This window comes from Carettochelys insculpta, chromosome 2 (assembly GCF_033958435.1).
Source record: "Carettochelys insculpta isolate YL-2023 chromosome 2, ASM3395843v1, whole genome shotgun sequence".
Lineage (NCBI taxonomy): Eukaryota > Metazoa > Chordata > Testudines > Carettochelyidae > Carettochelys > Carettochelys insculpta.
The window spans coordinates 97,264,140-97,281,108 of NC_134138.1; the positions used below are offsets into that span (position 1 = coordinate 97,264,140).

The following is a 16,969-nucleotide window of genomic DNA, read 5'->3' on the forward strand; positions in this document are numbered from 1 at the left end:
TACGGCACTAGACGATGGAGATTGGTTCGCAGCCCTCGACTTACAAGGTCCTACCGTTTGGGCTCTCCTCAGCCCCCAGAGTCTTCACCAAGACCTTGGCAGTGGTGTCAGCCTACCTGCACAGACAGGGGGTATTTATATTCCAGTATCTGAATGACTGCCTACTCAAAGGGGCCTCGAAGGAGGAGGTACTACGCATAATATGTGTCACAGCAGGCACGTTCTCTTCGCTCGGCCTGCTTATCAATCTGACAAAATCAAAGACAGACCCCACACAGGACATAGAGTTCGTAGGGGCACGCATAAATTCTATTACAGCGAGGGCGTATCTACCAGAGACTCGCTTCCGGGCCATCGGCTCCCTCGTGCAAGGCTTCACCTTCAGCCCTATGGTGCCGGTTCTGACGTGCTTACAGCCGCTGGGCCACATGGCAGCAGCGACGTTTCGTAGAACAGAACGCCAGGTTACACATGCGCAGCATGCAGCATTGGCTGGCGAGCGTATACAAACCGGCAGCACACACTGTTCACAGGATGGCGTCGCCCACAACAGAGGTGCGCAAATCCCTGCAATGGTGGGTAAACCCCGAGAACCTGCTAACAAGGGTACCCTTCCACCAACCACACGTATTGGTTTTTCTTACTACAGATGCCCCCCTCATAGGGTGGGGAGCACACATGGGCGAAGAGGTGACGCAAGGGCTGTGGTCCTCTATGGAGCAGTCACTGCACACAAATATACTGGAGCTCAAAGCAGTGTTCAACGCCTGCAGACACTTTCGAGACCAACTGAAAGGCAAGGTAGTCGGGATCAGTACAGACGATACCTCCACCATGTTTTATATAAATCGGCAAGGAGGAGCTCGGTCCCGTGCCTTATGTGTAGAAGCAGTCCGGTTGTGGAACTGCTGCATCGCCAACAATGTAACCTTGAAAGCCTCGTACTTACCAGGTGCTCACAATGTGAAGGCAGACCAGCTGAGCAGGCGTTTCGCACTCACGCACGAGTGGCAGATCCGTCCCGATCTGCTGCAACCGATTTTTCCACGCATGGGGTTTTCCCCAGATAGACCCTGTTTGCTACTCAGCACAACAAGAAGTGCCCACGATTCTGCTCCAGGGCAGGACTGGGACGGGGGTCCCTGAGGGACGCCTTCGCGATCTCATGGAGGGGCCCCCTGCTTTACGCTTTCCCTCCCACAGTGCTCATCCACAAAGTGTTGCAGAAAGCCAGGAGGGAAGGAACCTGAATGATCCCGATAGCCCCAACGTGGGATCGACAGCAATGGTTCCCCCTATTCCTGCGCATGTCGGACCGGCCACCGATGTCCCCTCCGGTGGCGCGGGATCTGCTCACGCAAGCCCAGGGGTCCATAGTGCATCCGCACCCCCAAAGCCTGCGACTACAAACGTGGTTAATCCATGGCTCCGCTCCCTAGAGAGCACATGTACGGAGGAAGTGCAGCAAGTCCTAGAAAGTAGCAGGAGGACTTCCACCAGGAAGACCTTCAAGCAGAAATGGACTCGCTTTACGGCATGGTGTTCTACCAAACAGCTAGCCCCCTTTCGGTGCCTATGGCTGTGATATTAGAGTATTTACTGGACCTCAAGAGAGGAGGACTCTCGCTATCCTCGTTTCAGGTCCACCTGGCCGCCATTTTGGTGTTCAGACACGAAGAGGAAGGGCACACGGTGTTCGCCCATCCCATGGTTACCAGGTTCTTCAAAGGGCTGGTAAGCCTATACCCCCCTCAGAAACCGCTTCCACCTCTGTGGAACTCGGACCTGGTGCTTAATGCGAAAGGGGACCACCGTTTGAGCCTTTGGCCACGGTTTCCCTCCGCCTCCTTATGATGAAGACGACCTTTCTTCTCACAATCACGTCAGCTCGCAGGGTGAGCGAGCTTGAGGCAGTTATGGGAACGCCGCCCTGCACTGTTTTTCCAAGGAGGCGGTAACCATACGGCTGCATCCAGCCTTTGTTCCTAAAGTTTCTTTCTGAGTTTCATACTAACGAACCTATTGTTTACCCTTGTTTATCCAAAGCCTCATAACTCTAACAAAGAGGCGCGCCTACACCTCCTGGACGTGAGCAGGCGCTAGCTTTCTATATGGACAGGACCAAGTCCTTCCGGAGAACGGATAGGCTCCTAGTCTCTTTCGCTCCCAAATCAAAAAGAGAATGTCTCTCTTCGCAGAGAATCTCTAAGCACATCGTATCTTGCATAAAAATGTGCTACAAACTCAAAAAGACTCCTTTACTGGCCACGCCCAGGGCTCATTCCACTAGGGCGGTGGCAGCATCAATAGCCTTTTTTTCAAGGGCGTTGCGCTAAAAGACATTTGCAGAGTGGCGACCTGGTCATCCTGTGACACCTTCGCCAAACATTACGCCCTTCACAGGGTATTCCAAGAGGATACCCGTGTCTCGGCAGCGGTCCTCTCGGGGACAAGCTGCACATAATCCGATTACCCACCTCCTATCTTGGGTTACTGTTGGGTAGTCACCTAATGTGGAGCACCCACGGGGACACTCGAAGAAGAAAGAAAGGTTACTCACCGTAGTAACGGTGGTTCTTCGAGATGTGTCCCCGTGGGTGCTCCACTACCCGCCCATCCTCCCCGCTCTGGATCTCTGTTTAGTGTTTTGCAGGAGCATCCGAGGCGGTTGGTCAGGAACTGGCGGGGACCGGATCGCGCACATGGCCGGGAGCACGCGGGGGAGCGGCGCGCACCGGCGCATGCGCGGTCCGGCAGAAACTGCTTGGAAGATCCTATCTGCGGCGCCGGGCGAGCCCGACACCTAATGTGACACCTAATGTGGAGCACCCATGGGGACACATCTCGAAGAACCACCGTTACTACGGTGAGTAACCTTTCTTTATTCATTTATAGACCTGTGTGGATAACCATGGGAACTGAATTCTCTTGTTCACAGGGTAGGCACAATGTGGGTAACTACAATGTAAAAATGTCTAACTTTTTGCCAGTTTTTTTTTCCTGCCTACAAGTGGGAAGACCCCCTTCTAGCTAAAGGATTAGAGACGCCATTGACTGTCAGCCAGCGAGCAATTAAAGTATCTCAGTATCACAGAATTTTGTTTTTTATGACTTAAAACAGCTGACTGCTCAAGTATAACAAAGCTATAGAGAAGTTTCTTAAATAGAAATGTACATTGGTTCTGTTTCTAAGACAAATACTGCCCTCGTTACTTTAGCACTTGAAGTGTTAGATGGAGGGCATTTCAAGAAAGTTGTTGATACATAAACATAGTCACTTTGAAAATGTTTTCTTATCTATAATAGCTGTACTATTCTTAAATAATTTGAATCTTAGCTGTCAAACCAGTTTGTAATTCCAGACTAGTTTGTAATTCAGAGAGGTCCAGTGGAGTGTGTTGTGTATATGTACAAAAACAAATTAATAGATCTTGGTTGTGTTCCTTCTGTAACAAAGTATGTGTTGTCTGGACATTTAATAAAAAAGAACGTGTTCTTTGCTGTGTACTTTGTGATTGTTAAGGTTTTCACGAAATAGATTTTATCATAAATTGTATCTAATAGTATTTAGGACTGCATAAGTAAGGATTTTCTCTAGAAACATTCCTTTTTTCTTTTTTTCTTTTTATATTTTTTAAACACAGGTCCCTTCACAGATGTAGTCACTACAAATCTTAAGCTACGAAACCCATCAGATAGAAAAGTATGTTTCAAAGTGAAGACCACAGCCCCTCGTCGTTACTGTGTGCGGCCAAACAGTGGAATTATTGATCCAGGATCTTCTGTAACTGTTTCAGGTAAAAATATGATGGTGGTTCAGCTTTATAGGTCTGATACTCTTGTTCCAAGATGTTATATGGAACACTTTGCTAGCTGTCCCTTACAGAAACTATTGCACAGCAACATTAACTGTGATTTTTAAGGGTTAATATTTAAATTGTTAGTATAGTTTCTTTAGAATAATTAGCTAGTAGGCCTTCATAGTAGCTTGTGTACCAAAATTAATATATGAAAATGAAGATCCTGGTTACAGAAATATTTAGCTTTCTGTTTCTATGTTTCTGACTCAACTTTGGGCAAGTTAACGCATTCAAATGACACTTTCTTTGTAGACAGGTGTGATTTCTGAACACTATGGGTCAGGTTAAGATTATACAGCAAGAAAGCAATTGAGAAGGGTAGGATAGTTGAGTTCTCAGAGGAGTAGATATTATCTACCCTGGTAATACCAGGCCTCAGTTGAATGGGCAAGTCATCTATTAAAGCTTGAAAGAGAGCCTTGTATTCACCTCTGTCAGAAATTATGATTTAAATAAGATTAAAATATTTGTTTTGTAAAAAAAAAAAAAAAAAAAAGGCTGGAAAAGTCTTTCTTTCTAGTTGCCATAGTTCATTGCTTATTGTTCTAATCCTCTTAGTTTCTAGTCATCCATGGGGAAAACAAGTTAGTGAAAATTTGATTTTTTTTTTTTTTTATTCATTTATTTTAAATGTAGGAACAAGGGTGATGAGAAGGTGGGAAACAATCATTCAGACTTCTGTGGAAAAAAAATTTCTTCTTTAAAAAGGAATGCAAGCATGTCCTTTATCTCCCCACTCCCTACGGTACAAGACATTGGTGACATAGTGTTTTAATATGGTAGATCCATTTTTACATGCTTTTTTTTAAAAAAAATAGCATTATGATCTTAGTTGTGAAAAAATTCAAACTTATAGATAACCAGCAACACAGGAGAATGGACCCATGCTGCCTTTTCTGCCATGCTCTTCAGAGAGGAAGATGGAAGCTGGCCCGGCTAACACCTGTCTTCAAAAAACTCCTTAGAGTAGATCCTGATTATAACTACAGGTTATACCTCCCTCATCCAGCACCCTCAGGACCTGACTGGTCCTGAACGAGGGATGAAAGGAGGTCTTCCTGACTACCAGCCTGCTGCCCCTCCCTGCTGCTGGCTCCATTCTCCCCACACCTTGAGCCCTTGTGGCCCCCTTGTCTCCTGCACTACCCCTGATCCCAGCTGCAGCTGGGCTGCTGGCAGTGCAGAGGCTGTCAGTGACCCTGGCCTCAGGGGCACCAGCCCCAGCCATGGCTGGGCTGCCCACATGGCCCCAGACCTGGGGGCATCAGCTCCAGCTGTGGCCCTGGACCCAGTAAAGAATCCTGGGCAGGCTTCAGTCCTAACAGCCTGGGGCTTTGTGGTCCATGAACATTTGTGCTGCTGCTGTGTTTACATTCACTTAAATGACAAGGTTTTTCTGATTACTCCCAGAGATAGTTCAGTTTGTACTGTAGAGAAATTTCAAATGGATTATGGGAAACTAAACTTAACTTCTTAAAACATCTTAAATATTTTCTGGTACTGGTAGAAATTAAACAAAATTCTGTTTGTAGTGTTGGACCAAAGCAGGTTATTAAAAGAATGCTCTTTAAGTCTTGCAAACTGTAGGCTCTATCCAGTCATAAGACTTGTTTCCAGGTAACAGCTATTGCTACAGTGTATTAATTTCCAGTCCATTTCCAACATGTCATTGATATTGAGGCTTTGGAATGGTCAGTCCCGTGAGAACTGAAGCTAGAATGATTGATATGCTTGTGTGGAATGATCAGTTGAAGAACCATCAATAATATCTTTTCGTACAGTAATGCTACAGCCGTTTGACTATGACCCAAATGAGAAGAGCAAACACAAGTTCATGGTACAGACAATCTTTGCACCTCCAAATACATCGGATATGGAGGCAGTGGTAAGTAAACATATAAACATGAATATGTTGCCTGCTTAAAATTCAGTTTCTGCTGTAACAGGTAAACATGCTGTGTTCAAACTTAAATAATTGTTACACCAGAACAAAACTTTTGTATATTTTCTGAAGAACTCTTTGACTACTAGGTGATCCTAGGTTTTGAATCCCATATGCATAAACACATCATTAGCGTTCGTGACATGCTTAATGAGCGTTGTTTAAAAGTTATTTAAGGGGGCTTGGTAAAGAGCAGAGAAATCAAGTGTGAATGACATAAGGATGAATTAGTAATGGGTGTTACAGCATGGGCCTACTGATCCTTATAATCAGTAAACAATGTTAATGTGAACAAATTCAGAGAAAGTTGGAAGTGGCACGTTTTTACATCCAGTACATTCTCCTGCTTAGACGTTCAGCTGGGACAGTGTCTAATAAGAAACAAACTGGTTGCTAGTGGAGAAGATAAGCATTCTTCTCAGGAAGATTAAGAAAGGAAAAATATGAACAAATACAAATTCACTTTCCATTCTTGTAGAATGGTTGAGGTTGAGCTGACAGGTGTGATTTAGGCAATATGTACTCTGGAGTCTGAAGTAAAGGTATTTTCTGGAAAGCAGTGCCTTTACGTGACTCCAGGCATTCAGAGCACAGCGTATATAAGTGCTGTATCTTCCCAATACCTTAGTTATTTTAGTTTAGCGGCTTGTGCACATGATTTTGCCTCATGCCTAGGGATCTCAGCTTGGATTTTCCTAGGGTTTTCTCTTGTATATTTCCTGTGTATCCATTCAGTTCAGTTTAGTTATTGTTGTAGTAGTATAAGGAGCTTTAGGCTTTACATTTCCAATCCAAATTTTATATTTTGAACTATCGTACAGCTAGGCAGGTTTCCATCCCGTTCTTAGTATCAGGAGTCTTTTACCTCAGTCAGTTTTCAAAGATCCAGAGAAGATCACATTTAACTGGTGTATTTCATACCACTCCTGTACCCCTAGTGCAGGCTGATTAACACTATGGCCTTGTCTACACTACAAAAATAACTTTGAAGCACAACTTAAATATAACAGATTTCAAAGTTGAGCGTCTACACACACCCTACTTCGAAGTTAAACTTCAAAGCAGGGAACTACTTCATTCCCAGGACTGGAGTAAGGACTTTGAAGTTGGGGTCCCTTACTTTGAAGTTAACTTAGTGGAAGACTCATGATCCAGTAGGGTCCTGGCACTGACCCTCACCTTTCAGGGTTCCTTAGCACTGAAGGAACACCTGATACTAACTTTGAAGTAAAGGAAAACGTGTGTAGACTCTCTGCAGGCTAATTCGAAGTAGTGACTAACTTTGAAGACAACTTCGAAGTTAGTTCCTAGTGTAGACACACCCTATGTGTTTGATTTACACCCTAAGGCCATGGGTACACTAGCGCCCCCCCCTTTCGAAAGGGGGATGCTAATGAGCCACTTTGGCAGATGCTAATGAGGCACTGCCACGCATATGCAGCACCTCATTAGCATAATGACGGCTGGATGTGTTTCGAAAGTGCTGCTTTTGAAATGCACACTGCTGGTGTAGATAGGGGGCCTTTCAAAAGGACCTCCCCACCCCCCCCTTTGGATTTCGAAAGCCCCTTCTTCCCAATACCAAATGGGAAGAAGGAGCTTTCCAAGTCTGGGGGTTCTTTCGAAAGGCCTCCCTCTATGCTGGTGGCTGCATTTCTACAGTGGCACTTCCAAAACGCACGTTGCCACCATTATGCTAATGAGGTGCTGCATATGCATGGCAGTGCCTCATTATCTTCTGCCAAAGTGGTTCATTAGTGTTCCCCTTTGGAAAGGAGGGGTGCTAGTATAGCCATGGCCTAAGTGTTTGAGGCCCACTTTCTAGTTAGTTGTTTCATGTACTGAACTTGTATACTTGGGGTCTACCTGGATATATAGACTCATAATCCAGGCTTTTCTCATGAGTCAGAAATTAGGATCAAGGACCCACACCTATCTTCAGATCAACAGTTGGTTGTCATATTTTCATCACAGATGTCTAAGTTTTGAAAGCTGCCACTAACAACAAATTACCTAATAAAGCAGAATATAACTGGTTCTAGAGACATAACTGATCTGAGTTGGGTGATTCTAAGATCCAGTAAGTACCAGAATGTTCATCAGCACAGTAGGTGCCTTTTTCCAAACATGGATTCTCTACAGTGACTGGATCCCTAAGTATCAGGTGTTCCTTCAGTGCTGAGGAACCTTGAAGGTGAGACTCAGTTCCAAGACCCTACTGCATCCTGAGTCCTCCGCTAAGGCTCATTTCTTATAGAGGTGTTCTTCTTGCTCTCTGGTTTCTTTGAGAAGAAAGATAAGAACAACTGCACTGAGGGGTCTTGTGTCCTGGGGCACTGCCTTCCAAGAAGAAATGCCACCCTCAGAGATCCAGGAAGTGGTGGATGGTTGGTTAGTTCTGAAGGCTTCTCTGACCTCAACCCTTAATGGACTGTTCAGGAGACAGAGTCCTGTGGCGCCAGTATTGCCCATATTCTAGGTGAGATCTGGTACCATGTACCTTCAGAGAATGAGTCTGAGGCTTCTGCCTCTGATGCTTGTTCCAAGAGCTTTCTTGGTCAGCCATGGTGCACTACAACAGGTGTGCTGTTGTGTGTCCACTCGCATCCTCCCGCCCGATAACTCAGTAGAGGACAAAGGCCAGAACACAAATTTTACAAATCACTAAATATACTATTGCTTAGCAAACTTATGCTGTATCTCTTTTTGATAAGAGGTGGAAAGGTTTGCTATTGCCTCTTCTCATCAGAAGAGGTAATAATCTTCAGATTTTGTTTGAGGCAGATTTTGTCTAGACTCTGTGGAGAGCTTCCTGTCTGTTTTGTCCCGACTCATGCTTTGCTCGATCTTGGTTGCATGGATTGTTGGCATTGTCCAGAGAAGATATAAAATTCCACTTCAAAAATATTATTTTAAGTTACCACCATTAAAAATACACTAAAGCAGAGAGGTATTGAAAGTTAAAGCTGCAGAAAATTAATCACTTGGGTTGTAAAATAGTGTACACCCATATATAAATGCCTCTGGAAAAAATAAGGGGAATGAATTTTTATGGAATAAGGCTTATTCAGACTTGGATTCTGTTTATATATAATGCTTTCATCTCTTCAGAGTAATTTCAGGAACCCTCTTAGTATAAGGCAGATCATCTACTGCAGCAAACCTCAGATCCTTTTCTACCTCACATGCACATTCCAAGTACTATTTCTGTTTGGACTCTGAGGGCTTGTCTACACTACCACCTTCCTTCGAAGGAAGGATTGTAATTAGGATGTTGGGAGTTTACTAATGAAGTGCTGCTGTGCATAGGCAGCAATTAATTAAGCAAACTCCCCCCTACGGCAACTTTGAAATACTGGCAGTCATCTAGCCGCGGCTCACCCTCTGGTACTTCGAAGTGCCAGGGCAACTTCGAAGACCCCTTTTACTCTTCAAAATTTTGAAATAATGCACCTGCTATTTCAAATTTACTTCAAAATAGTGCATGCATAGTGTAGATGACAGCAAAGTTATTGCAAAATAACTTATCTCAAAATAACTTGTCTGTGTGGCCGTAGACAGAGGGCTTGTCTAAACTACCACCTTCCTTCAAAGGAAGGATGGTAATTAGGGTGTTGGGAGTTTACTAATGAAGTGCTGCGCTGCACAGGCAGCACTTCATTGAGCAAATTCCACCCCCCCCCCCCCACTTCCACGGCAACATCGAAGTTTTCAAAATTTCGAGGAGTAAGGGGACTTCGAAGTTGCCCTGGCACTTCAAAGTACCGGTGGTTGCGCTATGGCTAGACACCTGCTGGTACTTCGCAGTTCAAAACGTTGAAGTTGCTGCGGGGGGGCAATTTGCTTAATTAAGTGCTGCGTATGCACCGCAACACTTCATTAGTAAACTCCCAACACCCTAATTACCATCCTTCCTTCGGAGGCAGGTGGCAGTGAAGACAAGCCCTGAGTCTGCCGCCACACAGCCAAGTTATTTTGAGATAAGTTATTTTGCAATAACTTTGCTATCGTCTACACTATGCATGTGCTATTTTGAAGTAAATTTGAAATAGTGGGTGCGTTATTTTGAAATCAGTAAACCTCACTGCAGGAGGAATAGAACCTATTTCAAAATAACTATTAGGACATGGGATAGTGCTTATTTCGAAATGAGCACTCCGTACAGACTATATATTTCAAAATAACTGTTTTTTATTTAGGAATTCTTTGAGCATAGTTATATCTGTAGTACTATTTTTGTGGGAAGGGGAGAAGATGAGCTCTTCAGCAGATTCTTCAACCAGTTTCATTCCAGTAGAGTTGAGTTATCTGTAATAGGGTAATATTTTACTGTTTTAAGTTTCTTTCCCTTGGGAATATTTTGATTTCTAATTCAGAGGGTATTGATATTTTGAGTATTGAGATCCTTTATTCTGCAGCAAGGTGGCTCAAGATATGCTCATGCTGGAAACAACAACTCAAAAATTGAGCATAGGAAATTTCTGTATGTCCATACACCGTAGCAGGCGACTCAAGGGCAATCATTTGTTGAGGTGCATGTCTTTATAGAACAGTTGGAGATAAGTAACTTTAGAAAAAAGAATATGTTTCAAGGTAAAGGAACATGGAGTAGCCACCAGAAAGCTTCACTTTTGGTTTTGTCTACAGTAGAGGGTTTTGTTGACAAAACCTGGGGAACCTTCAGATTCAGAAGGTGTTCTGTCAACAGTACATGGACAGAACGCAGCACTTTTATTGACAGTCTTTTCCTGCTCCCTATGAGGCATAACTCCTCTGTCAGCAGAGATCTGTCAACAGAAAGCCAATCTGGACATTCCAGGGAGCCCTCTATCGACAGACACTGTGCAGCCCTGTCTGTTATGTTTCTAGTGGGCCGTTTTGTCAAGAGTGTGTTTGGGCAGTCTTGCAATTCACTTGGCAGTTTGGTCGCGATCTATCAACAGAAGTTTTGTTAGAAGATATCTTCAGACAAAAACTTCTGTTGACAGATGGCTGTAATCTGTATGTAATCTTGCACAGTTTTCAGTCTGGCTAGGATTACAATTTGGTTGGTGTGAACTAAGTTTGAAATAATACATCGGTTTTGGAAAAAGATGGTTCTGAGAAAGACACTGTATTTAAAATGGATATCCCCAAAATTATATCTTATCTACTATAATTTTTTTCAGCTTTTTATTCATGAGGCTCTGCTCCTAGCTGACATTGATGTATCTCAGGGTTTCAGTTATCAGACCAGTGCTGAATGGTTCTTAGAGTTATTAGAATCCTGAGATGTCTTTATAAGCATTCTTTATATCCGGTTTGACGGATAAATCAGTATGTAGTGCATTTTTTGTTTAATATGTCATATTAACACTTTAAAGGCTATCAGAGTAATTTATGAGATGATGAGCTTTCATGGGACAGACCCACTTCCTCAGATCGATAGCATTTCCAGTCAAGACTGACAGTTGTATAGCACAGAGGTCCTCTGTTCTATAGGACTGTCAGTCTGGACTGGAAATACTATAGATCTGAAGAAGTGGATCTGTCCCACGAAAGCTCATCATCTAATAAATTATTTTGTTAGTATTTTAAAGGGCTACAGGACTGCTGTTTTTTTTTTTTTTTTTTTTTTTGTTAGAATACAGACTAACAGGGCTGTCTCTGTTACTATTCTGTCTTGGAGTGATTTGACTTAGCCATGCCCCCTAGTGGATAAATACATTTTTCCAGCTGTTTTGTATTTTAAAACTTACAGGGCCCATCTTTGTTTACAGGTCTTAGGAGGAAGTCTTGTGACTTTTTTCAACTTTAAATGCTTACTTAAGCATAAAAAGTGTGTGTGGCAGCAGGAGAATGGGAACAGTTGTAAATCCTTTCAGGAATTGCAGTTAAGTCTAAGGCACATTTTAGGTGGCAGTATTTTAAATGTCGTTTATCTGGAAAGAGGGGATATTCTAGCCTTTATTACAATTGAGTATATTAAACAGTGTTCTATAATTTAAAAAATTATTAGCTGTTGTGAAATGTTTCTGTTGGGCTGAGAGAAATGTATTAAAAGCTGCAAAGTGGAAATTAGTCCCAAAATCTAGGGTAAGAATAACTAATTTATTCATAGATTCCAGGGCCAGAAGGGATCAATATGACCATCTAGTCTGATCTCCTGTAATAATAACATTACTCTAATAGATCTCCCGCTCATGCATCTGATGAAGCGGGTCTTTGCCCACGAAAGCTTATGCTCCAAAATATCTGTTAGTCTATAAGGTGCCACAAGACTTCTTGTTGTTCTTGAAGCTACAAACTAATACGGCTACCTCTCTGATGCTGATTACTCTAATAGGTGTTTTTGAAAATATAGGATCATATTAATGAGGTGATGATATTGCCAATTCTAAAAAACAGTACAGATTTTTTATATTTTAGCAAAACATCTTTTAGTTCTTTGCTTTTAAAAACAGAAGGTATTTCATAATGTTGCATTCTGTTTTTCATCTTTATTTCCAGACTTCAGTTTTTATACATTTATAGCTTCACTATAATTTGTAGAGTAATGGAAACGAGAGAATTGTTTAAAAGCTAGAGTCAGAAAATTGTAGCTGAAATAAAGATAATATTCAAACTTGGATATTGAGAATGTGCAGAAGCAAATAATTTAAGAAGCATTTGGTTTTTATGAACTTTGTGTGCTAACCATAAAAATTGTCATTTTAGTGGAAGGAGGCAAAACCAGATGAACTAATGGACTCTAAATTGAGATGTGTGTTTGAAATGCCCAATGAAAATGATAAATTGGTAAGTAAGAACAAAGTAAGAAAGTGATGTCATGTTAGCCTTTTAAGATGTTGCAGCAGTTTCAGTTTATCTTGGGTCTGAGTGTTTTTCAAAATGCTGTGTAAATAAACCTTGTGCTGAATGTCCTAGATACCAAAAGTAATAAAACTATCAAACATGTAATTTAAAAAAAAACAAACTCCTAAACACATTGCTAGTTGGCCTTTGCAGTCTTTCAATATTTGATATGGTTTTATTAAATCTGAACACACTCAAGATGAACGTTATGTTGAAGGTATATTTTAAAAAGTTAAATTTTCTCCTGTAATATGCTCCATTGGGATTTCTCTTATTGTTACATCTTTGTATAATGAAGGCTAGTTGTCTGATTTGTGAATGTACTTGTCATCTTACTTAAATATACCTGGAAATGGGGAAGGAGGGCAAATTTAACATTTATTTGACGTGTCCTTTTGTCTGAATTATTTAATATACATATAGAGAGACAAGGCAGGCGAGTAACCTCTTCTGTTGGACCAACTGAATTTGACTTGAAGATGAGTTAATTGGAGCTCCAAAGCTAGTCCTTCACCCAGAGAAGCTGCTCCAATAAAAGGACAAAGAACGCCCACCTTCTGTCTCTAATATTTCTGGGACTGACACAGCTATAGCAAGACTTGCAAACATGAATGGAAATTGTCCCTCTTTGTCTCAGAGAATAAAACTCTGTGGCTGGGTCTACATGGTGCGGCTTTCCCAGCAGATCTATGCTAATGAGCAGCCTCGAAATTGCAAATGGGTGCTCGTTAGCATAGCTGTGTGAGAGCTTGGTCTCCGCAGAGGAGGGTGCCGGCAGTAAAGAGGCCATCTGGACGTGCCCGTGCTGGCAAAAAGTCCCTCTGTCGCCAGACCCTTCTGCTTGAATTTTTTCAGACAGAAGGGTCTGGCGACAGAGGGACTTTTTGGTGGCACGGACATGCCCACATGGCCTCATTACTGCTGGCACCCTCCTCTGCCGAGACCGAGCTATCGCGTGACCATGCTAGTGAGCATACATTTGCAATTTCAAGGCTGCTCATTAGCATGGATCTTCCGGGAAAGCTGTGCTGTGTATACCCAGCCTGTGGGTGCAGCTAATACAGTACTGCACAAACTGTAGGTATCGCATTAATTTTGAGCCCTGATTCTCATGCTGTAATACTCTTAGCTTTTTCAACAGCTTGGTAAAACAAATGAGACCGTTCAGTATTATTTGCAAGACTTTTTTACATACAATAAAACTGAATTTTAATGTTAATGAAATGTTTTTCTAAACTATAACTTTAATCAGTCATTTCAAACCTGTGATTTTGAATTCAGTTCTCTTCAACAAGAGATACTGCACTTGAACTTAATACAGCTATTCTGGTCCTGTGTCCACCTTTCAGATTAGTGGTAAGGAAGGGAAATATGAATCAGAAAGCAGCAATTTTTTACTTGTCTTCACCAAAATCTACTCAAACTGTGAGGTAGATGGTAATTCAAACTGTATAAATTGAAGGGACTCTATCCTGTCTGCACTGTCTGACATTTAAAGCAACATTAATTTGCTGTCAGTTACTCAGAAATATACAAAGGAGCAGAAGTTTGAAGTGTAGAACTCCCAGGCCTGTGTATTTTAAGTATGTTACATCAGTATTGTCAAATCTGATTTTACGAGAATATCTCTGCACTTATGTCATTCATGAGCCTAGGCAGGGATCTTGCAGACAATAGCCCCAGTCACTTCATAGCCTTAAACACCATCCATCTTGTACACTGAATGAGACCAAAGTTAATTGGAAAAAGTACTATGTGGTTATATAATTAAAGCCTGTATTATAATGGATACACACAAAGTGGTCAAATCAAGGTTCCAAAGGCACTCTTAATTCTGGCGCTTCCAACTTCTGAGTTCTTGACTTTGAGGCCTTAATGTTCTTTTAACATTGTTCTTTGGTTGCAATACAAAAATATTTTGGGCATAAGATTTTTTTATGATGGTGATTTTAAATGTAGGTTTTTCGTAAGGCATTCATTTCTTAACCAAGCTTGAGGTGCCTTTGTATGGCATGTAATTCTTTAAGTATAAAGGCTAAGCATAATACCAATAAATAGTCTTAGAGTTGTCACACTTTTTTCATTCCTTAGTAAAAGTTATGAAATTTAATGCTAGCATATTTACACAAAAAGTATTAAGCAGCTAATTTTACTCTAAACCTTGGACTAACTAGAGCAATTAATTGTACATCACTAACAAACAAACTTTTTGTACTTTCTGTAACGTGGTACTTCTATATTGCTGCCTCTACCTAATGTTTGTTTTTCTGAGTAGCAGCGTGGGGTTGCAGAACCTAATTCTCTAGCCACTGGTTTAGTCACTCCCTTAAATCTTGCACTGAGAAATCTGCCGAGTACTGAGGGTATGGCTCACCTGCCGCCTCAGGATATACCAACACCAGGATACAAGTATTTCACTCCAGTGAGCAGCAGCCTTCTTCAGACACCTCTCAGTTGTAGCCAGAAGACTGACATGAAGGAACCAGTCAGTGAGGTCAAACAGCAGAAGAAGCAGGTTTGTTCTAGGGAGCTAAAAGCTATAGGGATCTAGTGGCGTTTCAGTGCTTTTCAAAGTTAGCTAGCAAACCCGCAATAAACTAAGTGCCATATCATGCTGTCCTCACACAAGTAATTTTGTTGACTTCAAGGGATACTATCTATATAAGAGAGCATGATTTGGCCCTTAGGCTCTTTATGATCATACAGTAGAATGTGTCGTAAAACGTAAGTGGTTATAAGCAGATAACCACTAGCAGCTCGATTGTTACCCATGAAATTCAGATAATTATAAAGAACTTTGTTTTTTCTGCATACTGAAATCGAGATACTTCTGTTTTTACATATTTGCCACATTAAGTTTAAATAGTTATATAATCTTTGGTTTGGTATGTAGCTTTCAGACTGCTTACTTGCTATTTGAAGAACTGCAAAAGAGTGGTAACCTTAGTAAAAGTAATTGCATAGGTAATCAGAAAAAATACAGTAGTGTTAACATCATTTACTATGATGATAATTAGTTATCTGCACAGGTGTTAGTTGCTGGGTTTTGTTGTTAATTATAGAATTAGAATTATAGTTAATTCAGGTCACCACTGTATGGAATGGTGCTTCCAATGACTACAAGTTTGTTTAATTTCTTGAGCAGGGATTTGGGAATGTAGACTCTGGGATTCCAGCTTTGTTAGTCTTGTTGCATGACCTTACACAATCACTTAACTTCTTAGGTTCTGTTCATCCATATTTAAAATGAGCAGAATCCTTCCTCTGAGGGATGCTGTGAGGCTTCATCAATATTTAGGTGCTTAGAGCTCATGCATAAAAAGCAGTCAAAGTGCAAAATATTTTTATTTCCTTACCATATATTGGTCGTTAACAGCACTTCTGTGTTCTAGAATTCGTCTTTCTAATTTTAACAGTTTTCCATTGCTTTCTATCTTTTATTTTTCTTTCCATTTTATATAAAAAATGGAAGTTCACAACTAACATTATCATTTACCTATTGGGTCAATGTTAACTGAAGAAGTACAAGCATTGTGTTTTTTGTTTTTTGTTTTTGTTTTTTGCAATGGCAGAAGGCAAATATTGCTAAGTTATTATATCTTTTAATGTTCTTACTAGTTAGGGTTAAAAACTTCAAAGCACAAGCCTTACTTCCAGTTTTTTGGATGACCTCAGATATGAACTTCATTTGAAATATATTGTAGCATTAGTTTAATTTTTTCAATTTTTATTTTTAAGGTCTAGTATTTATTTGGCTCCAGAAAATCTAAATTCTCAGGTTATTCTTAATATTTGCAGAATGATATAGAAGCAAACAAATCTGCTCCAGTCCTGAATACATCTAAACAGGATGGACCAATGCCAAAAGCACATAGTGTGTCCCTTAATGATACTGAAACAAGGAAGCTAATGGAAGAGTGCAAAAGACTTCAGTCTGATGTGATGAAACTGTCAGAAGAAAATCGGCACCTGAGAGTAAGTTCTGTGTTCCTGAGTTTCATATTAAAATGAATTGTGCCCCAACAGGTGACTAAAATACATGGATTTGTATAGATGCATGCAGTTAAAACTTAACTCTTTGAGTTTTAGCTTCATAAAATTTAGAAGGTGAAAATACTTCTAAGAATGAAGAAACCTACCTTCCACAACAGGCTACAACTGTCTGTATGATCAGGAGCACCTACTATATAATTTTTTTTGTTCTCCTGAGAAATGGAGATTGATCAGATGTTGTTTGTTTGGTAGCACTGTTAGCTAAGCTACCACTGCTCTCCTCATCTAAAAAATCCACTTTTGTATCAATTTCAGAAGCAAGTGAGCTTATTTTAAAACT

At 41.2% G+C, this 16,969-nt stretch overlaps 1 protein-coding gene across 1 annotated transcript in view; it reads left to right on the forward strand.

The window, feature by feature from the left end:
- VAPA (VAMP associated protein A) overlaps positions 1 to 16,969 on the forward strand; it is a 58,257-nt gene that overhangs the window by 35,893 nt on the left and 5,395 nt on the right. Inside the window, exons 2-5 of the mRNA XM_074987453.1 lie at positions 3,645 to 3,797; positions 5,642 to 5,745; positions 12,499 to 12,579; positions 16,435 to 16,611. Of these exons, the coding sequence (XP_074843554.1) occupies positions 3,645 to 3,797; positions 5,642 to 5,745; positions 12,499 to 12,579; positions 16,435 to 16,611 (515 nt within the window). The remainder of the gene's footprint in view (positions 1 to 3,644; positions 3,798 to 5,641; positions 5,746 to 12,498; positions 12,580 to 16,434; positions 16,612 to 16,969) is intronic.